The 15,764-nt window shown below is 44.2% G+C and overlaps 1 protein-coding gene across 1 annotated transcript in view; it reads left to right on the forward strand.

Moving 5' to 3' along the window:
- Nucleotides 1-15,764, forward strand: part of ITGAV (integrin subunit alpha V) — an 81,103-nt gene that overhangs the window by 52,167 nt on the left and 13,172 nt on the right. The window contains exons 17-22 of the mRNA XM_019522874.1: nucleotides 603-757; nucleotides 5,441-5,578; nucleotides 7,304-7,371; nucleotides 8,829-8,976; nucleotides 10,109-10,201; nucleotides 11,363-11,442. Of these exons, the coding sequence (XP_019378419.1) occupies nucleotides 603-757; nucleotides 5,441-5,578; nucleotides 7,304-7,371; nucleotides 8,829-8,976; nucleotides 10,109-10,201; nucleotides 11,363-11,442 (682 nt within the window). The remainder of the gene's footprint in view (nucleotides 1-602; nucleotides 758-5,440; nucleotides 5,579-7,303; nucleotides 7,372-8,828; nucleotides 8,977-10,108; nucleotides 10,202-11,362; nucleotides 11,443-15,764) is intronic.

Here is a 15,764-nt window from a genome sequence, read left to right on the forward strand (position 1 = left end):
TCAGATCTGCAGAATTGCACATTCTGCCATGCCTGATGTTCAGTGAGCACACATGCCTATAGGTGCACGGTCATAAACATGCACACACACTTGCATGCACATACACACATGTATGTATCCGTATATATTTAAAGCTTATCTAAAGTGTGTGTATATATGTGTGTATGTGTATCTATGTGTATATATGTACACACACACACACACACACACACACACTCTTTATAGCATCCGTATCAAATCTAAGCAATACTTCAATCAATAAAAGTACAAACTCTTTTTTAAAACTACTGAAAAAACTTCTATTTTTGTAACAAAGTCCCAAAGTAGGCATAAGCCTATTATGTTGTTATTTTTCTTTAAAAATATTATGCTTTAAGGCTTTTGGGGAAGTCCTGTTTTCATATTATCCTTGATATTTGTTGGAATTTAGTGTATCACTAGCAGCAAAGTGATAACAGATTTATATTGGAAGAAATAAGCTGTAAAAGGTCACCAGCATTAAATTGTCAGAGTTGAAATCAACTCACAATATATTATCAAGAGGAGTATACTACACATAGGTATTTAAGAAATCCCTAAACCAAATGCTTTTGACTCAACAGCCTTTCAGGTGGAGCTCCTCTTGGATAAACTTAAGCAAAAAGGAGCCACAAGGCGAGCTCTGTTTGTCCACAACAAGCAGCCTGGTCACTCTAAGAATATGACAATTACAAAAGGAGGCCAAATGCAGTGTGAAGAACTTTGGGCTTTTCTGAGGGTAAGAGATCACTTATTTTTCAGAAAAAATAACAACTTATTAGACCTGGAACTAAAATTCCCCAATAAGAATTGTTAAAAACCTCCTTTAAAAAAAGACCAGATAAGAAAACCATGCCACTGGAGATATGTGACTGAACTGATGGAGACGGAATGGTTACTATTATTTGTCTTCCATTTTTACTGCTCTCAGACAAAGAATGGATGTAATTAAGACACTAGATCCTAGTTTGGGATTGGAAATCTGAATCCTAGCCTTACCACAACCTTTCTGTGTAACTTTAAGTCTTTTAGTACAAAAAGAAATGCATTAGCAAGAAATATAAAAAAGTAATGAGAGAGGTTCTATAATTGCATTAGAAGTAAAAAAAAAAAAAGGCATAGGAAAGTGTAAATACTTAAGTGATCTGGGAAACTGGTAAAAATAACAGGTAACACAAAGTACACTGAAATATTCAAGAGCTTTTTGCTTGAGTGATCAGAAACTGGGTTAAACCTGTAACAGAACAGAAGTTCAGTGCATATAAACCAGTTTCAAAATGGCCAAAACTGGTTTAAGATAAACCTGGTTGAATGTAGTATCAGACTTACCTAATTTGGGTCAAACCAGTTTATGGAAATTCTGTCCCAGACCCCTTCCTGGTTTAACTTATACCAGAGTCCCCCAGGATCCCAGCATGCTTTTCAGCCCTGGGCTGAGCTGTGCTGTCTGCTGCAGACAGCAGAGCTGGCCCCACCCCTTTTGTCTCTAACTGGAGCAGGGGCTGGGTATGGCCAGACACCAGCTGCTACAGCTTCCTGAGGCAAAGGGAACAGGGAGTGGGCTTATTCCCCCCTGCCTCCTCCCGTCTCCCACCAGGGATCAGCAACCAGGGTCTGCATGGCCAGAGTGTAGCAGCCCCTGTCAGTCCCCTCTTTTTCTCCCCCACTCCTGCCCCCCTGTTAGCAGCCTGAAGCAAACGAGGGGACGGAGGAGGATTTTATCTCCCGCTTCATCCCCTGTCCCGCTGGCAGCATGGGTCCACCAGGGTGGAGAAGCCCATCAGCCATTTCTGCCCCCCTGCTCCCCACTCCAGTGGAAGGGGAGGGAGCAAGGCCAGAGCCAGCTGGCATGGCCCCACCATCTGCCTGCCTTGCTAGCGGCTGGGGGCTGTGGGTCTGAGCCATGTGATGTTGCTGAGCAGAGGTGGAGGGGCCTGCCTGGGCTGGGCCTTTCCCAGCGGTATGCAGCTCAGGCAGGGGCTGTGAGGCCAGGTTGCTCCCAGCTCCTCACACCCAGTCTGGGCGGGGCTGTCATGGGGCTGCAGCCCACTGGGCAGGGCACTGCCTACTGTCTTCAGCTCTGTGACAGCCTGGCCTGGCAGCCCAGGTAGCTTGGAGGTGCCTGCAGGCCCTGAGCCTGGCAGCCACCTGCTGCAGCCACTGCCCCACACCACGCACTGTGCAGCATCTGGTGGCTGCAGCCGCATCAAAAGCTGTGTCCTGGCCGGGGCTGGGCAAACTGTTCTGCTGCTGCCATGGCCGCTGCTGCTGCGCTACACCGTGCTGCACTGCTCTGGGTGGGTGGGGGGAGCTTCAGCCTGGCGGCTTCTGCCCAGGGCATGGAGCTCTGGTTCCAGCTCTTGGCTGCCTTTGACCCACTGCACCTAATCACAAGAACTGCTCATCGTGCCATGCAGGCAGAGCAGATGGAAAGCAGCTAGAGCTGGAGCCACAACTCCGTGCACTGGACAGAAGCTGTGGGCCTGAAACTCTCCCTGCCCTAAGTGTCCCTGCGCAAGGCTGCAGGAACTGCAGCTAGAGGTGAAAGGGAGCAGATCAACCCTGTTGGCCCCAGCCAGCTTCTCCTTGCCTCCAGCACTATTTCCTCCCCTTGCCCCCACCAACTGCTGTGCCTTCTGCGCTGCTCTAGGTGGCAGGGGAGAGGGGTGGGGGGAGCTTCAGCCAAGCACATGGAGCTCCAGTTGCTTTCCATCTGCTACGCCCTCCTGCAGGGGCTGCTCATCACACTGGCAGGTGGAGCCAGAGCTCCATGCCCTGGGCAGAAGCTGCCGGGCTGAAGGTCCCCCTGCCCACCCAGAATGGCTGCTGCAGCAGTGGCAGCTGGAGGTGAGGGGGGCAGAACAGTTTGTCTGGCCCTGGCCAGCCCACAGCTTTTGATGTGGCCACAGCTGCTGGATGCTACACAGCGCTGTGGCAGCTGTGGTGAGCAGTTGCCAGGCTTGGGGCCTGCCAGTGCCTCTGAGCCACCTGGGCAGCCCCCACCTGTGCTGCCAGGCTAGGCTGTCACAGAGCTGCAGCTGCTGGGCAGGGCCCTGCCCAGATGGCTTGTGGCCCCATGACAGCCCCACCTAACCTAGGTGCAGGGAGCCAGGAGCTATCTGGCTGGGCAGCCCCAACCCAAGCTGCAGCCCACTGGGAAGGGCCCCAGGCCAGCACCTCCACATCATCCCTCCAGCACCACAGTCTGGCCCAGCTCAGCCCCTGCCCTACAGCTCCACAGCCCCAGCCTTGGGCGAATAGCAGGGCCATGCAAGCCAGCTGTGGCCAGGCCCCTTGCCAACTGAGCTGAAGCAGGGAGGAAAGCTGGGTAGACCCCAGTTGGGGTCCTGTGTCCACCTGGAGACAGTGGAGTTTAATCCTCCCCTCCTTCCAGCCCCCTCCATGCGAGGCACTACCCTAGCCAATATCTGGCCTCAGGGACAAGCCTAGCAAGGGCTGATTCCCCGCTACGCTTCTAGGCACTCCCTGTGGGATCCCTATTGGCCAGCATGGGAGTTTGTGATGGGCTAGTAGCGGGTGCTCTTGCACTGAGCCACCCACCTCACTGTGACCGACCCCCTTCTGGGCTCCGAGTGCCACCCTGGGGGTGTCTCACGTACAGCCAACCCCCTTCCTGGAGCACACTTGCAAGCCTGGGGGTAATGCTGCCACCTCCCAGAGGTGGGACCTGATCTGGGACCTGTGCCCCCTGGGAACCACAGGTCTATTAGTCCTTGAAGATACATGACCCACTGCAAAAACTTGGGGTGCTACCCTTGGACTGCAGCACAAACAGTGGTCTCCCTTAGTCAACCAAACCAAGGGGACCCCAAGGCATAATCTAGACCCTCTCCCAATAAGTCTTCCATGCTAGGTACAAAGGAGAACTTTATTGGTTACAAGAAGTAAGTTTGGAATAGGGTACAGGGTAGAGCAGTATCAGAGAAATCCCTTAGAGCAAAGTGGCATGGTAGCCTTTGATCACGCATCTGAGTTACTGCAAGTTATATATCTAGTTAGATCTCAGGTAGCTTACTCACAAGTATCATCCAGAGGCAGGTGAAGATTCCCTCTGGAGGTAAACGGTTCATTGATCATGAGTTTCAACAGAGAGAGAGTTTCAGATGGTCCAGCTTCTCTCTGGGTTTTCATCATGGCTTCTGCCCCTCCTCCTGGGCAGTCCTTAACTTATATAGACCTTATGATTACATTTACCTGATCCAGTGAAGGCCAGCAACTGTTGGCTGCCAGCCAACCAATTTGAAATGCATCACTGGTTGCCAGGTAGACTGGCAGGGTCTTTAGCCCCCTCCTAGTCAGGTTGGCATTGCTTAGAACAATAGGAAGCTTAAGCCCCCCACCAAGGTATGTGATGCCAGTCATGTAGGCAGAGGGAGCAAGTTTGCCCCCTCCATCAGGAATGTGTCCAGCTCAGGGTACAACTCAGGGCTATCTGAAGAGGTGGGGCAGAGGAGTCTGCCCTTTGCAGTGACCATGGTAACCAAATTGTCAGATAGAGTTTGGGGAGAGACAGAGATAGTATTCTGCCACAGTTTAAACCCCTCTGCAATCATACTTAGCTCCTGCCAGGGGCTAGGCCACACTCCAGTCAGCTTCCCTCCAGCCATCTGCTGCCAAGGGCAAGGGAGGGCTGAACCATCATTACAGGCATGTGTCTGAATTTCTTGAATTCATTTGCAAATCGGTTCAATCTTTGCAGGTTAAACTAACCTACAACAGTTGAATCAGTTTAGGCTCCAGCTTTTTGAATGTCTGTCCCTAGCCTAAGTGATCTGGGAAACTGGTGAAAATAACAGCTAACACAAAGTACACTGAAGTGTTCAATAGCTTTTTGCTTTGGTTACCCAGTTATGGCTAGATGCTTAATACCATTAAGATCAACAACTGGACAGTGGGAACACAAACTGGAATAGAGAAAAAAGGGTTTAAAAATTTTTAGAGGAGATGCATTCAACTCAGCATGGCTTGAGCAGATTTCTCCTAGAGTACTTAAAGAGCTAGTCCCAAACCAATGGTGATTATTTTCAAGAATTCATGGAGGAAGGGTGAAGTCCTAAAGGACTAGAGAACGGCAAATGAGAGACCTATTTGGAGCAGGGGGTTATACCAGAAGGACTCTTAGGCTCACTCTCTACCATATATGCCTGTGATTCTAAGATTTAATCTCTCTGTGCCTTTAGTTTTCCATCTGAAAAGGAGCATGTTAATACAAATGTTTTGTCAATTTTTTTAGTTTCGATTATTTAAGTTCTTTGTGGACAGAGCTTAGTGTATCTTGGTGCTACCATAATACATGCAATAAATAAAAATAGTAGCCAAAAATTATTTGAAGCTAGTGCTCTCTGGGGTCTTCTGCCATGCTTTAAAAATAACTTGTTTTTTCCCCCCCATTCTCACTCAGGATGAGTCTGAGTTTAGAGACAAACTTACACCAATCACCATTTTTATGGAGTATCAAATGGATTACAGAACAGCTGCAGACTCAACTGGATTGCAGCCCATCCTCAACCAGTTCATACCTGCTAACATGAGCAGACAGGTACATGTTCTGTGGAATTTGCTTATACAATATAGGCAAAATATTCAGTCTTAAATGCCTTATTAGCAACCAATTAGAAATAACTCTGAAAAATCAAGCTGACTAAATAAATATAAATGTTAAGTGCCTATCTTTAAGCACTGAATTTTAAGCAAGTTTTTCCACATACTGTGGGTGCATCTACACATATGCTTAACTGCACAGTTTACTAATTTGCTGCAGTGTACAGCATCACAGTCTACACATGCATTGTCATTAGACCACAACAAACTAATTTTTGCCATCATAAGCTAGTACTATCCCCAGTAGTACTTACTATCTTGCAGTGGTGAAAATAGTTGCACTTGTAAATGAAGACCTGAGCATAAATTGTGCCTGGTCAGCCCAGGCGGCAGGGGCCTAGACCCTTGCCTGCCACCTGGCCACATGGCTCTGCTCTTTGGGCACTCGCATGCTCCAGCCAGCCCATCTGACACCACAACCTGGAGTCCAGGGATGACCCACTGAGCCTGCTGCCATTTAGTTTCTCTATCGCACGACTGCTTATTACAGAAATAAGAGGTCAGGTCAGCATCAAGGATGCTGGTTTGTGAAGGTGAGCGTTCTTGATCCATTTCCTCATTTTTTGCTGCTGTATATTTCTGGGGAAGGAAAGAGGAATTTAATGCTGCTTGCTGTACTCTCCTGCAGCTTATTGGTGCTGTGTTTGGTGATCAGTCCCCCTATGTATTTCTGCTGGTACCCAAAAGGTACAGTCACTTCTATAAAAAATATTCTTAGCCTGTAATATTTTATGTAGTGGGATTTCTGGAAATTGTTCTTGGGCCCATGAATCTTTCTAGCTAGTACAAAATGTTGACCAACCTGCAGCACACCTACAGATATGATTAAGTTATTAAATCATCATTTAGGATTTCTGGCTTAAGATTTCAAACTGGATGTTTAACCAAGCTGATTCTTTTATCAGAGAAGCTCTCTGTAAAATACTAAATTGCCCTTACTGTTCTCTTGAACAACTTGACTGCTTACAGACATGAAAGAAAAGAAAAAAAATTGTGCTTTACTTTAACTCAGTGTGCTCCCGTGCCAAGCCCAGCACACGCTCAGAAGAGGCAGCACATTAGTTCACTCAAACATCTGAATAGATCAGGTGCTTAATATAAATCAGGGGCTTTACTGGCACTTTAATCTACTATCTGACTGAATCAGCTTTAGATAGAAGCGCCAAAAAGCGCTGTTGAAGCTCCCAACTTGTACAGACAGTGCAGAGCCAGGTCGAAATAACATGCTGCTGCTTCTGATAAAGGACACTTTTTCCCCACATCTGTTGTTGCCCCTTGATAACAGTGTTGCCCAATTGTACCTCTTTATTCCAAGCTTTTTAAAGCTTATTTGCACAGAGAAAATAATGGATATGAATTCATATCCTTGAAGGGATAAATAGGATTTTTAAAGGTAATCCTTAAAGACATTTAAGAAACTTAAACATCAGCCCTAGAACTAAGTATTATGGGAAGGTTAAGAAAGAGATGCATACCTAAACCTACATAAAACTTTATTTCCTATGTTCTGGCTTTTACATATAAAGGCTTTAAGATTATGCATCATGACAGCTGTTGAAAGAAACCTTTGGGGAAGAAAAGTAATGGTGGGAACTGTGTTAATGAAGATTTGAATTAATGGAGCTAGAATTAGTAAAACAGTTTGCATTTGACTTTTCTGTAGGCACACCTTCTTTTGGACTGTGGTGAAGATAACATCTGTACACCAAAACTACAGGTTTCAGTAGAGAGGTAAACTTCAAGCCTGGATCATACACATAAAGAGCTAATCACAATAAAAGCAATTCATTGTTAAAGAACGATATTCTAAGTTCCTAACTAAGCTGCCAACCTTAGAAGGTGCTGAGGAGCCTCATTAAAAGAAATGAAATTAAGAGAAATCTTTGGGACTATTTGGTGTGTAAAATTTTAAGCAGGTATTTTTCCTTTATGGATCATGGCCTAAGGAAATCTGCTTTCCCCTTTGTAACCAAGCATTATTAACAGTAGAGTTTACTGTAAGTGGACAGCCTCAAGACTAAGCAAAAGTACTGCACTTATTCCAACTTAATGTAGACAGTGCTCATTCAACACACACAACTGTCTATTTTAGGGACTGTTAAAATCCTTGAAAATGAGTGGAGATAGCAACCCTAAAATTGAATAGCTTTTGTCCTATTCAGGCATTTTTACTACCGCCCTTTAATGGCTGCTTCTCTTTTATCAAAGTACAAATATGTTACAAAATAAGCAGTGGAGAGGAATGCATTTAGGCAGCTTATCCACTTAACTAGTATACCAATAATAAAATAATCTATGAATCACTCGGAAAATTAGAACTCTTTGTGTTCTACAGTTAAATGACATATGTCATTTTACATAGATGAATTACGAGTTAGGGTAGAATAAATGCCTGTAAGCACACTGTGGCTGCATTTATTTAGACATCATGGTTTCGGCTAAACTGAACATGTTTGGCAAGGGAAATACAGAATGAGAGACCGTTCAGCTGTACATAACCCACTGCTCTGGTAGCTGCTAGTAGATGCAGTCATAAAAAACATGAGAATGTGTGATTTCAACCAGCATATGTATGTATGTGTCTACATACATGTCTGCCTGCATGCATGTGCACATACATGCCTGAGAAACTTATATGGATGTAGATAAAATTTAGGATCCCTTTTAGCTTTTTGAAATGTAAATGTTTCAAAAATTATTTAAGGAAAATGCTTCATGGTTTGTCTACAATCAGTATGTATAGATGTATATTATGCCAACACTGCTACAGCTTCATGGTGAACTTTAAGTTTTAGGTGTGTGAATTAAAATAAATTAAAAAAAAGGAGAGGGAGTTATAGTTTGCAAGTTCCTGGGCAGGGATCTGACCTTTCATATTTATCTTGTACATTTTTGTGTGTGTGTGTGTGTGTTTAAAAAAATGGGAAAATATTTTCTTGAGAAGAGTTTGGCACTTGATATTTGTTCCATTGTTTTCGCTGACCCTTCTGTTGAACCTCTGTAGATTTTCTTGAAAAAGCTTTGCAATGCTCTTGACTCGTTACATTTCAAGAATATTTTACTGGTGAGCCCTGATGCTCTCTTCTTCTATTGCAATGTCAGAATGCTTCTAGATTCTGGTTCTTAGACGTAACTTGTTTAAAAAATGAAATGGAATATTCACATTAGCACTTGCTGTTCCTTTGTAGCGATCAAAAGCAGATCTATATTGGTGATGACAATCCTTTAACCCTGATTGTCGATGCTGAGAACCAAGGGGAAGGAGCCTATGAAGCAGAACTCTTTGTTGTCATTCCACCTCAAGCAGATTTCATTGGTGTTGTTCGTAACAATGAGGTAAGTTTTGTGACCAGATTCCTTCCTGTGAAGTAGTTAGGTTACAGGAGGGGCTCAAACTTAAGCCAAATGCCTTTTCCAAGCCCCTTTAGTCTAAGAAATCGGCCTGGAAATTTCACTGAAACAGACATCCTTACAAGGACTCCAGTGTCTGATTTGTTTCTAGTTGTTTTGTAAGTGTCACAAAAGAGGTCTGTCTGGCACACTCACTCTCTTGCTGAACTCATATAGGCTTGTGCATGCAAAGTATGGATGTCAGCAGTAGAACACTTCCACCTTTCACAGAGGAGCTTCCAAAAGTGAGCTATTTTAAGAAGTGCATCTAGATCAAGATTTATGAACTATTATGCACTAATATTTTCCTCTTAACCGTAGTGTTTCTGCTCAACAAATTTCAGGTATTCTGTTTCAGCCCTCAAGTTGTCACAATAACTTCTTTGGCAGATGATTCTGGATTAGTAGAGAGGTGTCTAGCAACAGTGGATAGACTGTGAACAGTAGCTATTAATAAACAGAGCGTTTTTTCTGTTAGTCTTTGAATACTGCACTTGCTATTTAATTCAAACGCACAACACCTCATATTCTGGGGAAAGAGGTGAGCAAATCTAAGAGACGATAATACTAAGTTCCAGTTCCTTCCTTTTTGCACAAGTAATGACAAAGAAAAAATTAAAACGCTGGGTTCTGCAGGATATTCTGTCTCTGAAGAATCATTTGGGCAGCCAAGGAGGAGGAACTATCAGGGAGCAAAGAACTTTAGATTTAAAGCAAATCTTGTTCTTGGTGAGGCAACTTACCTTCCTACTTTGGCGATTGTTTGTGGGATCATAGCAGATTTAGACAAAAGTTGGACAGTCCCTTTTCCCCCCACCTGTGGTACCTAAGAAAGTCTCCTCATCTATGTCTTAGTTACTGTTACAGTGGTTGTCATTTATTCAGCCTGGTATGGTATTTGTCTCTGTGTATCCTGGGTCTTGTTTCAAATGGACTGGTACAGAAAGCATTACATTTTTATTAAGACTGGGATATTACATTTTGATGAATGCATCATGCTTGCAGCTTTATTCCTTCCATTCAAATAATAAAAGGTGTTGCACTGAACTCTTTTATATTCCCCTCTGTTTTATTACAGGCTTTAGCAAGACTGTCATGTGCATTTAAGACTGAAAATCAAACTCGCTTGGTAGTCTGTGACCTGGGAAATCCCATGAAGGCCAGAACTAAAGTAAGACTTAGTCAAGTGGGTTCCTGGGGGTTCAAAGACAGGTGAAGATGACACTTTACAGATCTATAATATGTTTAGGTACTCTTTGAAGAAAAGTTACATTCATACTTCTAGAAGATCATCTTTGCCGTGTCTCCAATCCAACCTTTTTATATGGTCTGTTCCCAATATTCTACATAGGCCATTGCTTCTGGTGTTGGTGTTGCCAGATCATCTCAGGAGATGATCCATAGTTTGCTAGAATATTAAATCTGTGTGATATTTAGGTCTCAACATTGCTCACCCACATGTTAAAATAGTTCAAAGAAAATATTCTGATAATTCATTGGAAGTTTGCATTTAAAAAATAATGTATATAGATTTGATAATGTAGCTTTACTAAAAGTCTAGCGTTTTTCACCTGTGCGTTTCAAGGTACAAAAGTGAAAAAATAACTTCCAGCCATCTTAATGACACACGAGCTAAGAAGCAAAAAGATTTAAGGATATGTCTACATAGTTAGCTGGGGTCAACCCTAAGGCTACCCTCAAACCCATACAAAGAGACCTTGCACTGAAGACTCAAGAAGCCCAACCCCTGGCAGCAGTCCAGCCCTCCACAACTCTGCTGAACTTGGGTGCATACGGTTAGACCATGTTTCTCGCCCATATCTCTTTGCAATTGTGTTCAGAACCTGGACTTTGAAAATGCAGGCACAAGAAGTCTTCCAGTTGCAATCCCATAGCTGTGTCAAGCAGAAGTAACTAACAGGTTGACTTCTAGAAGATCTCCATGCAAAAAGCGTTACAAAAGGGGCTGGTTGAAGATGATCCTTAGAGTGAGCACTAAATATCAATGTAAATGTATCATGCAGTGATTTAGTGCAGAGCTGGCAATCAGAACCTGTTTAGTCAACTTTCATATCTGCATTTAATTTATTAGACCATGTGACAAATTGTGCCTTGTTTTTTGAAGTCAGCTATATGACAGCTAATCCCGAAGTGAGATGGATACATTTCCAGTGTGAGTTCATCAAATGACACTTTTTGACAGTTCCATCTGCTGCTTTCTCTCCCATGACGCTGGGCCTTGCACAATTTCAGTGAAATGCAGTAATGCTAAGTAAGTTTTGTTATGAACTTTACCTCGTTTCCACTAACCTTTGACCACTTTGTTTTTAAGCTGTTAGCTGGGCTGCGTTTCAGTGTACACCAGCAGTCGGAGATGGACACCTCTGTGAAGTTTGACTTACACATCCGGAGGTATGCAAGTAGATGTTAACCTCCCCTCTCCCAATCAACTGAACACTGTTGCTAGCTTTGAAACAGATATCCTGGTAAATAGTTGGGCTATGAATAGAACATTTACAATTGAACATAATTTCCTGCTCTGCTAAGTAAATGTTTCATCATGGGTTTAATTAACTTGTGAACTGTTTCCTTGTTTGCATGCAATTGGTTTTTCTTCATAGCCATTTTGCTTGTTGTGGCACAAATGAAATACTGCTCTTAAGTGATGGTGGGGACAAAAGCATTTGAATTATTTGGTGAGAAATTTCATATTTTGCACTTTGACCAAAGTTCTAATCTCCTATCTGCTTATGTCCTGACATAAGGACACCACTCATTGGACTCAAGATATGCCTTGGAAAAGTGCTCTTATAGAAATAGTCCAAAAATATAGAGGAAAAAGTACAGAGTAATTTTTCTGTTGCAAAGATCTCAGAAATACCAAAAGAGGTCAAAATGTTATTGACGCTATGGATTCCTATTTGAAATCTCTGGGTTTATCTTGTGACTCATAGGTAGGTGTTTGTACATCTAACTGTGGTATGGCATCCCACAGCATTCTTGAAAGGAATTTGTGGCACCCTGGTTGAGAATCAGTGCTCTAATACAGGGGTTTTCGGCCTCTTTGCATCGGTGTACCCCCAGCGGCTGGACACGGAGCAGTGTACCCCTGGTGGCTGGACACCAGGGTGAGGGGTGGTATGTGGCCAAACGTAGAGGAGCGGCCACCGCTACATGTGAGCTTCCCCCGCCTCCCGTGGGCGGCCCCTGTGCAGCAGTGCAGGATGGTGCGTGGCAGCCCTCTGTCCCCGCCTGCCCACACGTACCCCCTGGGGCCTTCTCAAGTACCCTTGGGGGTATGTGTACCCCCCAGTTGACAACCCCTGCCCTAACAAGCTTCAGTTCCAAGACTGAAGCTCTGCTTGGATACTGTAGCCCATCTAAGGGGTATTGTCTACATACCTCAATGTAAAGCTGTACAGAGGCACCCAAGCTAGCTCTAAATGGTAGCAAATCAGTCCAGGTAAAGCTGTTTATTTGGGCCCCTGAACTTGCTCAGGTATTTGCACAACTACCTTGTGCCATGTATGCACACCCTAAGAGCACAGTAGGCTGTTTGCTAACATTCACAAATATTCAGTGTATGCACTTTTGACTGAGAAGTGCTAGCTCCACATGTGAGTTAACTGAAAATGCTGTTCAAAACAGGGACCATTCGTTGCACATGCAGTGCTTGGCATAACACATCCTAACATTTAAATGGAGGATTCTTGGCAATGCTGTAATAAAAACAGAATATGACAATACCTCTGCTAGAAGTTATTGTGCCCAGAACATACAAGTGGAGTATATTTTGTGTGCTTGCTTGAAGAAAACTTCAAGACTCTTGAGATGCACAGCTGATAGGAGTATGTCTGATTATTACTTTCACCTCTTAACTAATTCACAGCTTGAAATGCAGCTCTTGTTCCTTGGGGCGTCAGCTGAATTTGTCACACTGAATTTGTCAGAGGGACTCTGTTATCTTAACCCAACGAATGGATTACTTTCATCCATATATACAGTTTTCATTTCTAGGACAGATATGCCAAATAGCTTTAACCCTTTCGTGCTATTTTAATGATACAGTGGTTTGCCTTGATGATTAGAGGTTTGGCAGTACTATAAACCTTTTGATCTCACATTACTGTCTGATTCAATTTTCCCCTCTCTGTCAGCTAGTCTGCTATGGCATGGTGTGCTTTGGCTAGTAGCATATAACTCTTAACCTCCCCTTGGAAAAGGTAGTAACTATTGAGCCACAAGGCATCTTCCTCATCAGCTAGACTCTCTGATTCCCTTACAGGACGAATGAATAGTCATTGTAGATTCTCTTTCCCCCTGCAACAGCCTTCCCCTGGCTGCTTCTGCTTACGTGTGGGGAATCAGCATGACTAGTTGTGTTGCTCACTGAGGGAAGGTGCTACAGTATTTCTCGTGTTCCTATCTGAAGAAACTCTTCTTCCTGACTTCTGCTGTATCCAAAATCATTCCCCAGTATCTAGCTCTGAGACCTTCCCTCATTCTGTTTTACCTTCAGACTTTCAGGAGAAAAATCATTTGTGAGGGAACTGATCGACCCTAGTATAATATAATAAAAGTTAATGTAAAGAAGGGATGCACATCTTATCTTATTAATCTGTTTTGGAGAGTGATGTGTAAACAAACATGGTAATATAAAACCTGCGTCCATAGAATGATAGGGGAGACTGCAGTACGTAGTGACATGTAACAGATCAAGGAGTGGTTACAATACCCCTGCAGTTCTGTATGTAGGAGACGTGTCCTACTAGCCCATTATGTGCCTTTCACTTCACTCAGAGGTATTTTATCTGTTACAACCCTTGGCTAAGTTCCCTTAGGAAGAGCACCTTAGTGGTGAAAACCAGCCTGCTGTATTCAAACCAAGCTTTTATCTCATGTGACTTCAAGTCACCTGGGTCTGAGCAGAGTCTTGAAGGCAGCTTCTTGGACACGCTTTCAGGGAGCAAACTTCCTGAATGGTCCTGAGAATTGAGGTCCTATGGTTCAGCTACCCCAGAGTCCAGGGCCAGGATATTTCCTCCTGGTTAATTCTTTCCATTAGTGTACCCTTCTTAGAGTTCTTGCCATGTCCGTTCTGAAGTTTACAGTTTAGCTCTTTGGGGATTTTCTCTTCTACCCTCTGTGGACTGTAGGCACAAAAAGGCCTTTGCACTGGATAAGAGCTATTAGCAAGTAAATAATTTTTGTAATATGACTGGATGCTTCCTGATATTCCTTTTTCTTATGGTGATGCGCCTAAGAACCGGATCTTTAAACACAGGCATGTTGATGCAATCTGAGAGCAGAGTTGCATTATACATGAAATACACGATCATGGGCATGATCATACAAAATTCAAAAGATTCAATGGGAAGTCTCTAGTTCACACAGACAGATGTTCAAAGGCATTAAGTGATGCAGTGGTGTGATTATTCTGGCTTCCAAGATGGTGAAATATGTATTGGTCAGGAAGAAAATACTGTCTTGCTACCTGTAATTTGTCATTACAACAGCTATGAAGAAGATAGCATAAATGTAGGAAATCATGCTGGAGAGCTGTGTTGTCTCATACATGGAGTGTCAAACATGCTCCACAGGCCAGATCCAGCCCACAGAGCCCCCTAACCTAGCCTGCAGTGCTGCCTCATTGACTCATATTCTGCACCAAACCGGCTCCATGCCCAGTGCCTGGGGTGTGTGCCACCCACAATGCTCACTGGGGCTGGGTCCCAGGCTGTGTTATCCATGGCATTTGCTGGCATTGGTATCAACTATAGCAGCCTTGGGCAGGTGCTCAGAGCGCTGAATCAGGCTTGTGGGCTAAGGTGGTGGTGGGATCATGGGCCTGATCCAGCCCAGGGACTGGCCCTCATGAGTCATCCAGCCCCTGGGGCCAAATTTGACACTCTTGGTTTAGTGGATGAAACAAGGAAGCCCAGCTCTGTTACTAGCCCACTTAGTAACCCTTGGGAAAGTCAGTTAATCTTAGTGTTTCAGCTACCTCCTCTAAAAAATTGAGACAAGTACAGTTGGGACACAGGATACACAGATGACTCTAAGGGCACTTTTACATGTGCTCTGGGGTTGAGGGGGGTGCTTTAATTAGGACGGCTCAGAGAGCTGCTTTTAAAGCGCTGCAGCATCTTGTGTATCAGCGTCACCGCACTTCCAAATGGTGGTAGGGGCACTTTAACTGAAACTTGTCGAATGTCAAGTGCCCCCACCGCCATTTTGAAGTGTGAGGATGCTGATACATGAGACGCGGGAGGCTGCCGGAGTGCAATAATGACCATGCTTCACGAGACCTGATTTAACAAGTTTGCCCCAATGCACTGTAACTACAGTATGTCAGAGCAGCCTCCGAGCACATCTACAAGTACCTGAAGGTTGTCCTGGGGTTAAAAAGAGGCCAAATTGGCCTCTGGGCAAATTTGAGTACCTTAAAGCCTTTTCTAACCTAAGATGGCTAGGTAGGGGCCAGAGTGCCAGCGGTGATAGCTTGAGAACAGCTTGCTTGTATCTGTGGATTGCCCCAGGTGCTGGGCAAGGACACAGTTGAACTAAGAGGACTCGCAGATTCAGCTGAGTCAGCATTGTGCCAATTACTGACCTCTCCCTGCTGGTGGAAACCTTGACTGTATTTATTGGCAGGTTTAAGGTTTCTTCATGACCCTAAGATGATGCCTCAGTGGCTAGACCAGAATGTCTAGACTCCAGTTTTTATATCTTTC

The sequence above is a fragment of the Gavialis gangeticus genome, unplaced genomic scaffold (genome assembly GCF_001723915.1).
Source record: "Gavialis gangeticus isolate Ggan-Ray unplaced genomic scaffold, GavGan_comp1, whole genome shotgun sequence".
Taxonomy (NCBI): Eukaryota; Metazoa; Chordata; order Crocodylia; family Gavialidae; genus Gavialis; species Gavialis gangeticus.